Raw genomic sequence first — 15,424 nt, 5'->3', positions numbered from 1 at the left:
AATATGCGCACAGAGTATGTGCGTGTGAATGTTTTGTGATTTGATGTTTTTTGTGTTGCCCCGTGGTCTCTCCTCTGGCTGTTCTTCCAGCTTCTGGCTGTCGGACTGAATGTGGGTCAGTTATGCTGCAACAGGGTCTTATGGAGGACGTGTGCACTGGGTTTATAGCTGTGTTTCCAAGGCCCACGCCTGTACGTTTTCGTAAATAGTTGGTCTACGACTAGGCCAGTGTCCGCGCCTCAGGGGGCAAAATACCATTAGATCAGTCTGAGCAAGCAGGCTACTGAGATAATGGAGATGAAGTGTTCAGGGTTAGCTGGCGTCCGTCTCCCATGATGCCCTGTTGTGCCTTCTCTTATGATGTCACAAAGGCTGTAATTACTCACAGAGGAGATGGAAAGACTTGTCAACCAACTGCGGGTCGATGCTGAGTTTATGATCCGCTCTGTGAACTTACGATGACATAAACTGATATAATGAGGTGGGGGAATCTACTTCCTGTCTTGAAAGGAGTCCGAATAGGATGTTCCAGCCTTTTCCTCTCCCTACACAGAGTGATGGGACACGTTGACTCTGTGTGTGCCTTTAAATGAGATGGTAAAAAGACTTCAGTCATGGGAGAACTGACTGCAAATAAACAACTGAATTCACAGACTTCTGGGCTACTGTTTTACCCTGTACATCCATGTTTCCTTTAGGTTTTAATTCCAATTTAGTTGACTTTTTAGTTGACTTTTAAGTGCCTGCACTGGCGCATAACCCAGTATGCTGTATTTTATTTGCCTGTGATGTAATGCATACATACATCTCTCTCAGTTTAAGCAATTATGGGTGATGAGGCAGGATACAGTCACCTTGGCTCTGCTTTTAGCATTCTGCCCCAGCGTTGTGTACTGTGGTCTGGCTGCCCAACATTCCCCACTCACATCGATGCTGCTGCATGGCACACAGGATTGACTATCAGTTGAGCCCTGATTGTATATTGATTCCCTGTCCGGATGGGTTTAAGCAGTGTTCCTGTTTCTCTCTGTGTGTATGTATTGGTTCTGTTGATTAAGCTGTTAAACTGCAGGTAACACTTTCACATTCATCCTCGTCTCACTTTTGTTGTTTCTTGTCTCGCTTCACAAACCAGATTGAGTCAGTTCAGTTCAGTTCAGTGTGTGAGTATAATTTATATCATTTCATATCATTTAGTTATATAATTTCATATACATAATTTTATTATGATTTAGTAACCCAACTTGAAACAAAAACAGAATGTTCTGACTAGCTTTGTGAAATTATACTACATGCCTGACTGAAGCAAACAGCAGAAGCTCTGAATGAGATGCAGATTCAATCTCTGACAGCAGGAGGCTCTTTTGGAACACCAGATACGGCGTTTCCTTGGTTACTGCTGTATACAAAGCAGCACTGCACTGAAACACTTCTTTAATATGAACTATATAGACTGAGACGAGATTAAAGAAAATACCATGTAAACTTTTCTGAAGACAGTCAGTTCCCCTCAGAAACACATTCATATAAACCCCCAAATCAATATTGAGGATTTTCTTCCAATAGTTTGTGCATCATGAACAGAAAGTGATCTGCCTGCTACAGTATTTTTCTCTGTGCGTCCATCTTCAGCATCTCTAGCCTGTGTTAACGGGCGTTTACAGACTTCATATTTTCACATAAATGACATTTTGGAAAACGATTGCATTGCAACGCAGTTTGTGCAAGTCCAGAACAGAGACGAGTTGCTTGCAATAAGACAAAAAAACGGCCGGTTGCCAATCGCGTAAGTTCCAGGGAAAGCTCCTTAAGTTCGGCCGTCATACACACGTGACTGACCGCTCGCTCGCACCAACAGGAGGAGGAGGGTCGTGTTACTCTCTACACTGCACTCAACCTGAGGGATTCCTACACTTTCAGTCTTTGAGGAGACATGAAAAACAGCACATACCGCAAGAATGGTATAACGGAAAATATTACCATGAAATTTTCAAATCGCGGTATATCTTGACCCATGCCTATGTGTGAGTCAATAAAGCACTTTACAATAAGGTTCAGTTTGTTAGTTGGCCCCACTTTATATTAAGTGGCCTTAACTACTATGTACTTACATCAAAAATTAAGTACAATGTACTTATTGTTCATATTGTATTGCAAAACACTTTTGCTGCTATTGAAGTGGGATACGGGTAAGGTTAGGGAAAGGTTTGTTGGTATGGGTAGGTTTAAGGGTGGGTTAAGGTGTAAGGGATGGGTCAACAGTGTAATTATAAATGTAATTACAGAGATTAATTACAGATGTAATTACATGCAGGTATTTTTAAAATATAAGTACAATGTAAAAACATGTATGTACTAAATAAGTGCATTGTACCAAATTATTAATTTAAATGTAAGTACATAGTTGTTAAGGCCACTTAATATAAAGTGGGTCCGTTAGTTGTAGTTCATCCAAAAATTGTCATTAATTACTCACCCTCATTTCGTTACAAACCCGTAAGAACTTCTTTCATCTTCGGAACACAAATTAAGATATTTTCGATGAAATCCGAGAGCTTTCTGACCCTGCATAAACAGCAATGCAACTACCATGTTCAAGGCCCAGAAAGCTAGTAAGGACATCATTAAAATAGTCCATGTGACATCAGTGGGTCAATTTTATGAAGCTACGAGAATACTTTGTGTGCAAAGAAAACAAAAATAATGACTTTATTCAACTATTTTATTCTCTCTTAACCATTCTCTTTGAGAATTTTTTACCAGTAAGATTCCACTGTGCGCAGGGATACTGCTTTGTGACCGTTTTAAATGAACTATTCTTCAATTCTCATTTTTAAATGGAAAGGCCAATGTGCTGCTGTGCTGTCTGGGAATAATTTCATATAGGCTAACTGAATTGTTCATATTAAAATCTTTGTGGTTGTTTTCCATGTGACTTTAATAAGGTGACTTTAATAGTTGTGCAGCAGTCAGGTGAGCTTTCCTCGTATGAAATGTGTTTGTGGATGCAGCTGTAACGGAGGGAATATAATTACAGTATTGATTTTACCATTATTGATTTTTACTTTTTGCTGGCTTTTTTGCACCCCAACATTATTTTTTTCTGTGTTGTTTGGCCAGACTGTGACTGTCGTGGGAACGGCACTGCAGTGAAACAGAAACAGTGAAACAGTGTGGCACACAGATGCACGTAATCATGTGCTTCATTTGACATGTTTCAGTTTGCAGGTGTGAGTGTATATATACATACGTGCAGTTATAAATGGTCCAGCTAACAATCCAATATTTTATATATAAATAATATATTTTAAAAATTATATCCATTTATATATAAAACACTGGGAAAATCAAAAAATATAATGCATTAAAAAAATCTATGATATATTTACGTTTTACTTATGGATGAATGTGACCAGATATTGTAAGAAAATATCCAAAGAATGTGGAAAACATTCATAATAAAGAAAGAGTAATTGTGTACCCGCAGATGTTAAAACATTCTTCTTTGTTTCCGATTTTTCATCTTGCATTTTTCAACTCCCTGTTTTCCTCCTTGAATAATGTTGACAGTTTTTGCACAGATGGCAGATGCATTTTGTCAGACCTTTAGACATTAGTCGTGTGTCTGTTTGTGGGTCGCCTCATTCCTCTGTGTGCACATGCATGCCGTGTGTTGAACACACAAGTCCTGCTAAATCGACTCGATCACAGTGAGGAAACTGCAACTTGCAGTTCATTAAGAAATTAATGAAGTCTTTTTACCCTGCAGTCAAGTAATACAAGTTCATAGCATTCATTTTACTTCAGCTTGAAGCAAGACAGAGCATTAACAACTGATTTATGTAAGGGAATTTTAAGGAGGTGGTGCAGTTTTGTTCTCTGTGTTTTTAAACCGATATTGCAATACCTTCCTACCCAAACCTTTCTGTTTATTTATATTTTATATTCATTTCATATTCTGAAAACAATTGTACCATCTTCCACGTACACAATTTTCCTTCTCGTTCCTCATGGCAGACTTTCTCCTATGACTCACATGAGCGTGAAACCGTCTGTCTTTGGACACCCCGGCACCCTCTAATGCACCCCAAGGCCCTATTGCCACCCCCCATTCCCCCTGCAGACCCCCAGCCCACTCACTCCCTCTGGCACCCACATACAAGAGGGAGGGCCGCTGGTCTGGACTCTTCATCTCTTTCATTCCACAGATCGTTTAACATTTCATTACTGCAGCCAAGCGCAACCTCAGTGTCAAGATGACTTTGGTAATGTTCAAAACACATCTTTGTTCCGGCAGCATGTTGCGAGAAGCATACCAGCATAAGATTGCCTCTCCTTCCACTTTGGATCATTATTTTATCTTTTTATAAATAATATGATGAAATATGTTTTACCCTGTTCCTTTGTCTGTCTTCCTGCATTTTTAAACAAAATTATTTTGATGCAGATGATCTGTTTCCACTTTGAAATCCAACAAAACTGTCACTGGAGGCTGTTTTTAGCCCCTCTCAGTTAGAACAGCCAATTTCAATACGTGAAAATCCTGATTGAGAATATCTTTTATGATCTTCCTTCCTCTAGTGCGAAGAGGCCAGTGGGCATGGGGAGCATCCTGAATCGCATCGGAGCCAAAAAGCAGAAGATGAGCACTTTGGAGAAGTCTAAGATGGACTGGGATGCCTTTAAAACAGAGGAGGGCATTTCAGACGAGCTGGCAATCCATAATCGAGGCAAAGAAGGGTATGTTTAAGCCTCATTACTGACCCAGACAAACACATCATCTCATATTATCTCCCATTAGTGTCTCACACTAGCTTCTGAGATTTTCATCAGAGCTGAATAAATATCATTAAGTGTCTTAAGTGCTTAAAGCCACAGTGTGCTGGCATATTATGTTTCGGTACAATTTTTATAATACATTACAATTCATTAATTATGCACTGATGTAGCGATGAGCATTTGGAGAAATTGTGTAGTGAGTGCAAAAAAGTAGATTCTGTTCTGGCCAAATTATGAGTCATTCCTTACTGTTTCTCTGTTAGAAGATCTGCACTGTCTCTTGTTGGTTTTACTGCATACGTTTATGTGTAGGAGAGATGTGGGTGTTAAATATGTGGCCTCACAATGCAGGTGTCTGCTCACACACATCTGATTGGTTTATTGGGGAATGAACTACATGAAGAAATATACAGTAGGGTTTAAATGAATCCACTTGTGACAGTTTTTAATTCACTTTTTATTTAAAACTCTTTTACTTTTTACTTTTAATTTAAAACTTTTATATTATTATAAATGACATTACAGTAACGCATCGCAATAGGTGAAAAGTTGGATAGAATAGAATGGAATAGAATAGACAATAGCACACGTTACACAAGTAAAACCTGATGATCTTTTTTGATCATTTGTTTTAGTCAGTGTTTTGATAATTTTGTCATGTCATATTCATTCATTTGAATCACTTTCACTTAAAATGGTATTTAATTTTAGGCAATGCATTTGGGTGAGCTAATTAACCCACTTGTAAAGTGTTTACTGGTGTTCACTTAGTGTTCAGCTTCAGCTCTTACAGTTTATCTGCCAGCATTATTGAGGTTGAAAAAAATAACTTTTTTTTTTGGTTTTATATTTCTCGTTATATGTTTGCCAACAATATGTTTTAATTAAAATCATTTAATTACCGTCATGATGCACACTCTTCTTCGCAATTGTTGACGGAATGAAAAAACTCTTTGTAAAATTGAGATTATCATTGCCCTCCAGCCTGGTCTAGGATCAGTATTCAGTAGATCTGCAGAATGAATGGAGTGGGAGCTAAGCCGATAGCACTTCATTTAAACCTGCTTATCTTGGCCTTGATGGCTATCTTGAGGAGAAAGAGGTGAAGAATAGGACTTTACTCAAAAGCTGATGATGCAAGGCTGTACCAAAAAAAGCTTATGTGAACCAGGGTCAAGTAGTTTAAAGTAGTGTTTACAGGAAGTTAATGAAATACTGCAGTATTGACTTCTCACTTTTATTACAGCAGTTTCATCATGGTTCTCGTTTGTGCTGGAATTGAAACGGGGTGTAGCTTAGTGGGATTTAAAACCAGAGAAACATTTTGACGTAAACTGTTTAATAGGTATTTATGATTCTGCACTATTTCCAGGTCACTACTCAGATACTTGTGATAGTCATGCGACTCTTTGTATAGATAGTCAGGCGTTCTTTTTCCATTAAAGCTCAAGATGATCTTTGAATCATCTGCAATCATGCTGGAGAACATTCATGTAAACTTAAGTTCAACTTTTCGCCAAATACCTTTGTAGAAAAAAAAAAAACACTTGTCATGAAAAAAGCTGCTTTAAATGAGAAAAATGCTAATTTGAAGCTTTGTCACAAGTGGACTCTTTTGAACGCCTTTGTTATATTAGTATAGTTTTGGCTGACTCCTAGTTGACCAATCAGAAGTGTGTGGGACATTCTAGCCCACGTCTTCTATATGAACACATATTCAATTTTAAAGCTGCAGTCTGTAAGTTTTGCCTCTTTGTCGCCATCTCTGTTTGAAACCTGCAATTGCAGTTACTTACGGAATTATCTTCCTTGCGTGGGTTGTGCTCCGGCACGGCTCCAGCGCGGTGTCGCCATCTCTGTTTGAAAACCTGGAATTGCAGTTACTTGCGAAATTATCTTCCTTGCGTGGGTTGTACTCTGGCACGGCTCCAGCGCGGATTAATCTAATGTTTTGAGGACGGAGTATGTGTGGCAGTCCGTCAATATATGACGCAAATAAGAATTTTCACCGGATATTGTCATCAGAACAAGTAAGTAACAAGTCTGCCATGTTTGTTCTGACCAACTGAGGAAAAAAAAGCATTACAATTAATCGCGCTACCAATGGTGATTTAATCTAACGATCGATTAGCTCATATCACATCAAACCGTGCAAATTATTATTATTGTTATACTTTGTTCTCAGATTGTTAATGTTAACAACATCAGCATTGCGTGACTTTGTGTATATAGTGTGTATTAGCATGTAGATTTCAATTTCTGTACAGTCTAATCTCTAATTGTCATAACATTTGAATTTCATATTAAGAAATTATTTTAACCCAAAAAGCTAATTATGCTCCCTTCGAACTGGTTGTCTTTAAAATACAAATCTTGTGTAATCCCAGGCTATCTGTAATCAGATGCACATTTAAAACTGGAATAATTTAATTTCAGTCACATAGGTGTTTCATAAACACATAATCCTTAATGGATTACAATCCGCCATCAAAATGATAAATTTAATTATTCCAGCTGCTGTGAGATAAGGCTATAAACGATCTGCCACCTGCAGGATCCTCACATGCGATAGCCTACTAGCCGGGACTCAATCTTTATGTTTACAGACGTGACGTAATGACGCAGCAGCATGCTCGAATTTCCTGCGAAAACCTACCCGTACTACTCGACTTAGAAAACATTATTATAAGCTTACCGTTGTGAATCGGGCTAAAGTAAGGCGATGGTTTTGAACACTGGCTGGTTATGCACTTGCTCAAATATTGATTTCGGTTCATTTTTAACCAAAAAAAGTTACAGACTGCAGCTTTAAACACATGAACGGGCCATTATTTTTTTTGCTTCCATTTCATTCCATCATAGTAATAAATAAAAGATACAAGAGTAAAGTCATATTATAAATGCTGTTCTCACCCTCCTTTGCCTAATATTAAGGATGGGGTTTCTGAAAGAGGTTTTCATTTTAGTAACAGACATACCCCTTTATCGATTCCCTCAACATACCTCATTCATCTCAAATGTATAATTAATACCTAACAGTCAACAGTGAAAAGGTTTACGCCTGCTGTAATGGAGACTAAGTGCATATAGAGATTATAGAGAGTGAACCGTACTCTGTATGGACGGGTTCTTTACATAGTGAGCTAATTTTTGCTTGTCCCCAGGGTTGCTACCACAAACCTAAATACATGGTCTTTTCTGGCAAATTACAACATTATGATACAAATTATGATGTTTAAGAGATTGAAAATAAAGTTCATAGATGAAGTATACTTACCCTGTCAGGACCGACTGTAGTGCTTGTAATCTACAGATCAGTTTTTAGACTTCAAAAGGTTTTGGAAATTAAACAAGACCATAATTGAGATCTGCACACACATAGTTTCTGTCTCTCCACTCTACGGTCATGATTAGATTTCATTCATAGTGAGTTTAGGAGGAAGTGAAATCTTGGTGGAACATTTGTTTCCCATCAAGCTTTTGGTGATTGCGCACCGATGGGTTTGTTTCAGGAGGTGAGTAAATGTGAGGTCTCTTGGGTTTCATGCCACAGCTGCAGCTGTAGGTTATCTCAGTAGTGCATCAACTTAGTTGTTGTCTTGCTTTCCTCTGAGTCGTGAATACCCCTCTAAACTAGCCCTGTCACCATAGTTACCCATCCTACATTCCTCTGGGGTAATGCAGTGCCACATTTGTGTGACGTTACCCCACTCCCAAGATGCATTTGGTGTAAAAACAAGCAGGGAGATGTGGGAGGAGAAACTTGCATCTTGTCCTGAGGGGATGGTCATATATAATGACATAATTTGTGCATCCAGTTGCCATTCTGTTTTTCTCCCTTACCATGCATTTGTCAATTTAAAGAACTAGTTCAGCCAAAACTTAAAGTTTTATCATCATTTACTTTTTTCCCCATTCATGCAATGATGGTCAGTGGGGTTCATTGTTGTTTTGGACCAACAATGAAACATCCAGAAAAGAACAGAAAACATCCTTTCAAATCTGAAGAATATCATACAGGTATGCAATAAGTGATTAAATGATGACAATTTACATTTTTAGGTAAACTTTCCATTTAAATATCACTGCACACTCGGCACTGATGCCCTGGCTTTTCTAAAAGAGCCTGATGCTCCTCATTTTTAATATATGGATGAAAAGAACTGTTAGTTCTCTATCAGACAGTTGTAGGGAGTGGAACAGTTACTAAATTAAAAACCTGGCCTGGGGGTTTAAAAATAAAGCAGATAAAATTATGGTCTGCCACTGTTTCCATATTTCTGTTTCTCTGAGAGGGATGTGGTTTAAGAGGAGGATCGCTGAAGGGTGTGGAGGACGCATAGACCATAGAATAGCATAGTGCACAGGCCGCTAGGCCAAACTGTATGCCCACAGGACTGTTTTCAGTGTGAGAATGATGGTTGAAGATCTTATTTTTTCACAAAATGTAGGACAAGAAATCCACCCAGATCTGTCAGAGCTAACAGAGTTTGTAAACCCAGGGCCTCATGTCTCTGGAGGCAAATGGTTGGTTGGGCATCAGAGCTTCCAGAGCATCATGGGATTGAGACACAAGGGGGAACAGAGCGGACATGTGATGGATTGTGCTCTTCAAATGCTGCAGGCCGGATGCACAATTGCAAGTGTTTACAGAATTTAACTAGGTAAACAAAAAACTAAAATAGCTTTAAATGGGTCATATCATTAAAAAAACAACTGTTCCTTCATTTAAAAATAATTTAGTACGCTATTGAATTGTATACTGTATTTTTTTAGAATGCAAAACTTCCTTCCAACAAAATTACCTGTTCAAAGATGGCTATTCTGTGTTTAGAAACATAATAGGAAACATACTGTTATTCCTAGATGGACAAATGAAAAGAGTAAAATGTGGAAAAGCCTGTCCTGTTCTTGGCTGTGTGTAGCACCTACAGCTCTGCAGATCCTCCAGATGAGTCCCTGATAATTTCACTTTACCATGAACAGGTTGAGAGTCATTTGATTATGTAAACCTGCCGCAGTGTAATTGCACAATGCATTTCTTTAAAAAAAAACAAAAAAACCTGGCATTAAAAAAGGGGCAGCACAAGCTACATTGGACCCAACAGCAAACCTTTAGCCCATGTGTAAGCACAGCAAATTGCTTTCTCATTCCATATGCAAAAAGGGCATTTACATAGAACTCTTAAAGGCAGAGCAGGAAAAAATACCAGTGCAATGGTAAAGGTCAGAGACAAGGGGAAAGTGTGCATACATTTATTACTGTTTTGATGCCAAAAATTGACTATGGATATTATGTACATTAAGTACCATGGCAGAAAAAAATGAAGAATTAAAGCGTCAATAAAACTGAAGTATCAACAGCTCTTTTTGTGTGTATTGTGATATACAGTTGAGTGCATAATTATCAAAACATTTTTATTAATAATAATTATCAAAAAAGAAAATATGTATGGCGGGGACTTAAATCCATTGGTTGTTTTTTGGGCATTGCACTCAAAATGTGTTGGCAGGTGAATGTATTGTAAAGGTACAGTGTTTGAATTTAAGTGAACTTTACTAAAACTGAAATAAAAATAAATACATAAATACAGCTAAATAGAAATATTAAATAAAACTAATTAAAATGACACAAACAAATAAATAAATAAAACATGCATGGAATCATCCATGAGATCAATAGCATTAAAAAAATTGTAAAATGCCAACTGTAAAAAACAAACAAACAAAAAAAGCATTATATGAGCCATTTAAACCCACTGTGTTGCTCAAATCAGATTGCGTTTGTAAGTATGTGGGTGTTTGTGTGCGTTTCACAGAGATTCCATTAGGACTTCAAACAAGACACAGGCAATCAGTTTTTGCTCTCTGTCATCTTTTCATCATTGGCAGGGGCGTGAAGTGATATCTAATCAAATGTTCAGTCTCTGCTCCATAGCCTCACATGTCTGCGTTGCAGCTGCTCCGAGGGTTTTCCTAGTGTGCACAGTGCTCTACACAACAATTCATTTAGACCTCACATAAAGCTTTGTGTGAGAGATGCCCTTCTCTGCTGATCATCAGCCAGCTCCCTGAACCTAAACCCAGACTATTATGAGCAAAACCGCAAAACCAGATGATGTCAGCCTGAAAGAGCCATTTTATTTTCTTTGTCCTCAGCATCTGCTCTTACTCTGAGTCTTGTAATGACAATAAACAGGGAGGCTGAATACATGCACCTATAGCCTCCGACATCTAATGGATACAGGTTCACTAAAGCCTCTATTGTGTTGTCTAAGTCAAATTCTGGCCTTTGATCATTTGAGCTTGCCTTTATGCAATATAAATATCCAACATGCGTGGCTTTCTTTCCTCTGTGGATGTTTTTTTTAAAAAACGTTTTTTGTTTTGTTTTTTAAATGAAATTGGACCCCATTGACTTTCATTACATGGACAAAAACAGAAATGTTTTTTTTTTTTTTTAAATATCTTTTGTGTTCTGCAAAAGAACTGAAGTCATGCAGGTTTGGAGCAACATGAGGGCAAGTAAATATTTCAAAACCTAAACTAGGTATGTCAGAAAAGGTAAAAATCCAAAATCTGAAATTCTGTGGCCCTTTACAATTGCAAACCACTTGTGACCGGTAATAGCATCGTGAAGCCAGCATGCCTAAAAAAAGAAACGAATATGTGTGTGAAAACACTTTACCACCAGAGTGCTGACATTTACCAACACCCCACTGTCCCCACTCACCGCCGTTGTGCTTCATTCCAAGACACAATTGGAAACGGCAACAAAAGTGCCGAAAGAAGCTTTAGAAATGCATCACTGGAGATGTAGTGTGTAACAGTTGCAAAAAGATGATATTGGGTGTATGCAGTCATTGAACTCACACAGACACAAGAAACCGCCAGACCCAGGGTTTGCGTCAGTGTCATTCTTGCCAAGTGCTTGTTTACATGTGCTTTCCTCCACCATTATCTCAGTGTCCTCACTGTCTCCGCTCTCTGTGTCTGTAGGTACGTGGAGCGAAAGCACTTCCTAGAGCGAGTGGACCACCAGCAGTTTGAGTTGGAGAAGAGTGTGCGTCTGAGCAACATGAAACGGTGACACGAGGAGAGAGCAGATACATTCACTGATCAAAACACAGACTGTCTCATATTCACGCACACCCTGCATACACTCTGTTTTCTTTGTCATATAGGTGGAATGGCCTGTAGCCCCCCCAAAACAAAAACTGGTCTGCCTTCACAATCTGAATGTACAGCTCCCATATTGTCTTTTCCTTCTTCCGCTCTTCCTTTGTCCAATATTGCATGTCCACGTTTATCAGGGCTTCTTTAATATGAAAGAGGAACAGCTCAAGATGTTTTTCTTCTCAAGGAATTCCTCAAAAACCTCATTTTATAATTAATTGAGGTACATCCTAACCATTCAGTAAGTGACATTAATGGGAAAGAAAACCTCATTAAGATGCACAGATTAAACTGACTTCTTTGTTCTGACAGTGAGGATTTTTTGTAAATGTAAATGCCATATAATGATGCTGTTTACACACAGGCATTCAGGTATATTCTTTTATTTGATGGTAAAATGAAAGTGCAGTTGTTTTTGTTTTTCTCATGCGTACTTACTACTGTCTTAAGAATTTATTTTGTTAAGAGTGGTTTTATGGTAATTACCCCGCCGTCATTTTAATCGTGTTTCACTGACAGAAATAAATCATGTCATTGAGTTTGGACACTTTCTTTTTAAATGAACCGTCTTGCTGTTAATTATTTTGACCTATTAATTACTTGCTCCACCTCTTATGGCTTTCCTCTTCCCCATCCCTCTTTGCTAGCTTATGCCCCCCTTGACTCTGTATACAATTTAACTCCACCCCACCACTGTCTGTGTTTTTTTTTTGTTTGTTTTTGTTTTTTTAAATATCATCTAGGAAAGGGATCAGCAGGGTTTAAGTCACATATCTCTGAATCATTGTAGTAAGTCGTGCATGAATCCTTCCCTTTTTCAAGACTATAATAATCTGCTAGATCTTTTTCTGACAATGAAAGTCCTGCAGTTGCAGAATTTCATCATTTAAAAAAATGTGTGCCGCTTGACCATATAAAAGGTGTTTTGAGTGGTTTTTATTGCATTGCTAAGCAGTTGCAAGGGTGTTATGGTTGATTGCTCAACCCCAAAAGCGCATGCCTTAATCTTTATGATATTCTCATCTCTCGATATGGCTTGGTGTCTTTTTTTTTAATTCAGTGTCTGAGATTTTTTTCACTCATTTTATCATCCTCCAGGCAAAATGGTAAACCATATAGCATAGAAAAGTAATAGCACACCTCTCTTGCATGATTTGAGGTATCATTTTTTTTTTGTTTGAAAGAAATTAATACTTTTATTCAGCAAGGATGCATTCAATTAATCAAAAGCAGCATTTAAAACATTAAAACATAAACATAATATGACAAAAACAATATGAGCAAAATCAATAAGTATATGTATTTCAGACTAAATCGCAGTACTGTTTGTTTTTGATGCGTCAATTCTCAATTTATTTTTCCTGAAAAACCATGTTGGGTCTTTTGATAGCATGGGCGGTAACTTGTTCATCCTTTAACTTGAAGATAATGGTCTTGTTTCCATAATTCAATCTTCCCTCTCCCTGTGCGTAGGCCTGTGTGGGCACAAAGTTTGTTTACTGCCATTTCCTGCTGCTGGACTACCGTTTAGAAGGATGTTCGGTGTGTTCCACGCATCTCTCCAGATTTCTGTAATTGTTGACCCCCACAGCAGTCCCCTGCCTCACTGCTGCATTGCTTAATTCCCAAATGGAGATGAGTAGCTGGTCTGTGCTCTGATGTTGTCCTGTGCAAACATCAGACTCTGCAGGTGGGAATTTGAATGATACTGGCATAATTCCCTCACTTTATCAATGTTCTCAAAGCTGAGCACCGTGAGCTTTTTGTGTTTCACACCAATAAACTGGTACAGGCAGAAATAAATAAATGTGCCTACATGAGCATACAGAAACAATCATACCAAAACGTACATGGCATTTGCAGGTACTCCATGCATAGCTCTGTACTCTTAATGAAACAGTACACCCCAAAATGAAAATTCTGTCATTTACCTACCCTCATGTTATTTCAAAACTCTGTGATTTTCTTTCTTCTGTGGAATATAAATGAAGATATTTTGAAGAATGTTGGTAGCCAAAAAACATGGACAAAACATAGACATGAGGGTGAGACATAATGACATATGTGACCCTGGACCACAAAACCAGACATAAGGGTCAGTTTTTCGAAACTGAGATTTATACATCATCTGAAAGCTGAATAAATAAGCTTTCCATTGATGTATGGTTTGTTAGGATAGGATGAAAAATTTTTAGGATGAAAATCTGGAATCTGAGGGTGCAAAAAAGTCAAAATATTGAGAAAATCACCTTTAAAGTTGTCCAAATGAAGTTCTTAGGAATGCATATTACTAATCAAGAAATTAAGTTTTGATAAATTTGCGGTAGGAATGGACCATGATGATTTTTGGCATAAAAGAAAAATCGATAATTTTGACCCATGCAATGTATTTTTTGGCTATTGCTACAAATATACGCGTGCTACTTAAGACTGGTTTTGTGGTCCAGTGTCACATATGTCATAGTGACATGAGGGTGAGTAAATGATGACAAATTATTTGTTTTGGTCCCACTTATATATTAAGTGGCCTTAACTACTATGTACTTCAATTTAAATGAATCATTTGGTACAATGCACTTATTACATACATGTTTTTACATTGTACTTAAATTAAAAAAAATACCTGCATATAATTAATTTCTGTAATTACATATATAGTTACACTGTTGACCCATACCTTACACCTTAACCCACCCTTAAACCTACCCATACCACCAAACCTGTCCCTAACCTTACCCGTATCCCACCACATCATGCAGTACAATATGAACACCCCAAAAATGAAAATTGTCATTATTAACTCACTCCTGTCTTTTTCACTTTCTGTGTTCTGTGAAACCCAAAATGTAAATTTTTGAGTTCTATCCTGGCCACTCTTTTCAGTATAATGAATGAGGATGCGAGCTGCAGAATTTCCAAAATGACAACAGAAACATGAATTTACTAAAAAAAAAACAAAAAAACCCTGATATTCGCCTTGTGCTTCATGAGAGAATTCAGATTCATGAACGAGCCATCTTTTCAGTCAGATCTATCCAGTGAAATTGCGAACCAATGAATTCACAAAACCTGAGAGATTTGTTAGTTCTGTTGTTCCATGTTTAATTCCATCTATGGACCCGTTTCATAGACTGATGATGCGTTTCCACAGTTATTAACATCATAAATCTAGCAACGTTTTTTGTTTTAATTTTTAAAGTTTTAATGTACATGTATAACGCTATACTTTGCTTTCTTACCTTGGCATTAAATTACATACAACTATTTAACGCTACTGTGTGACTTTCTATTTTTTTTGCTATTGGGGCAAATAAGAACAAAAAATAAACTTCTTGTAGTTTCTGTTCACTATAGAAGTTAATCCAACTTTGATGACTTCCACTTCTGAGAACCCCGGAAATGTGAAAAGGGTCCTTTTCCAATAGTTAACAGCTCATTGAATTATCAATGAGTGATGACTTACATTTCA

General features: G+C 37.7%; 1 protein-coding gene across 1 annotated transcript in view; it reads left to right on the top strand.

Moving 5' to 3' along the window:
* The window catches only part of LOC107694929 (craniofacial development protein 1-like), a 39,899-nt gene extending 27,384 nt beyond the window's left edge, over nucleotides 1-12,515 (top strand). Inside the window, exons 6-7 of the mRNA XM_016494646.1 lie at nucleotides 4,582-4,740; nucleotides 11,779-12,515. Coding sequence (XP_016350132.1) covers nucleotides 4,582-4,740; nucleotides 11,779-11,869 — 250 coding nt within the window. The 3' untranslated portion in view covers nucleotides 11,870-12,515. The remainder of the gene's footprint in view (nucleotides 1-4,581; nucleotides 4,741-11,778) is intronic.
* Nucleotides 12,516-15,424: the final 2,909 nt, after the last annotated feature.

Source organism: Sinocyclocheilus anshuiensis, unplaced genomic scaffold (genome assembly GCF_001515605.1).
Source record: "Sinocyclocheilus anshuiensis isolate Anshui unplaced genomic scaffold, SAMN03320099.WGS_v1.1 scaffold286, whole genome shotgun sequence".
NCBI lineage: Eukaryota > Metazoa > Chordata > Actinopteri > Cypriniformes > Cyprinidae > Sinocyclocheilus > Sinocyclocheilus anshuiensis.
The sequence above is the reverse complement of the archived record's forward strand: the minus strand, read 5'-3'. Positions and strand labels throughout refer to the sequence as shown.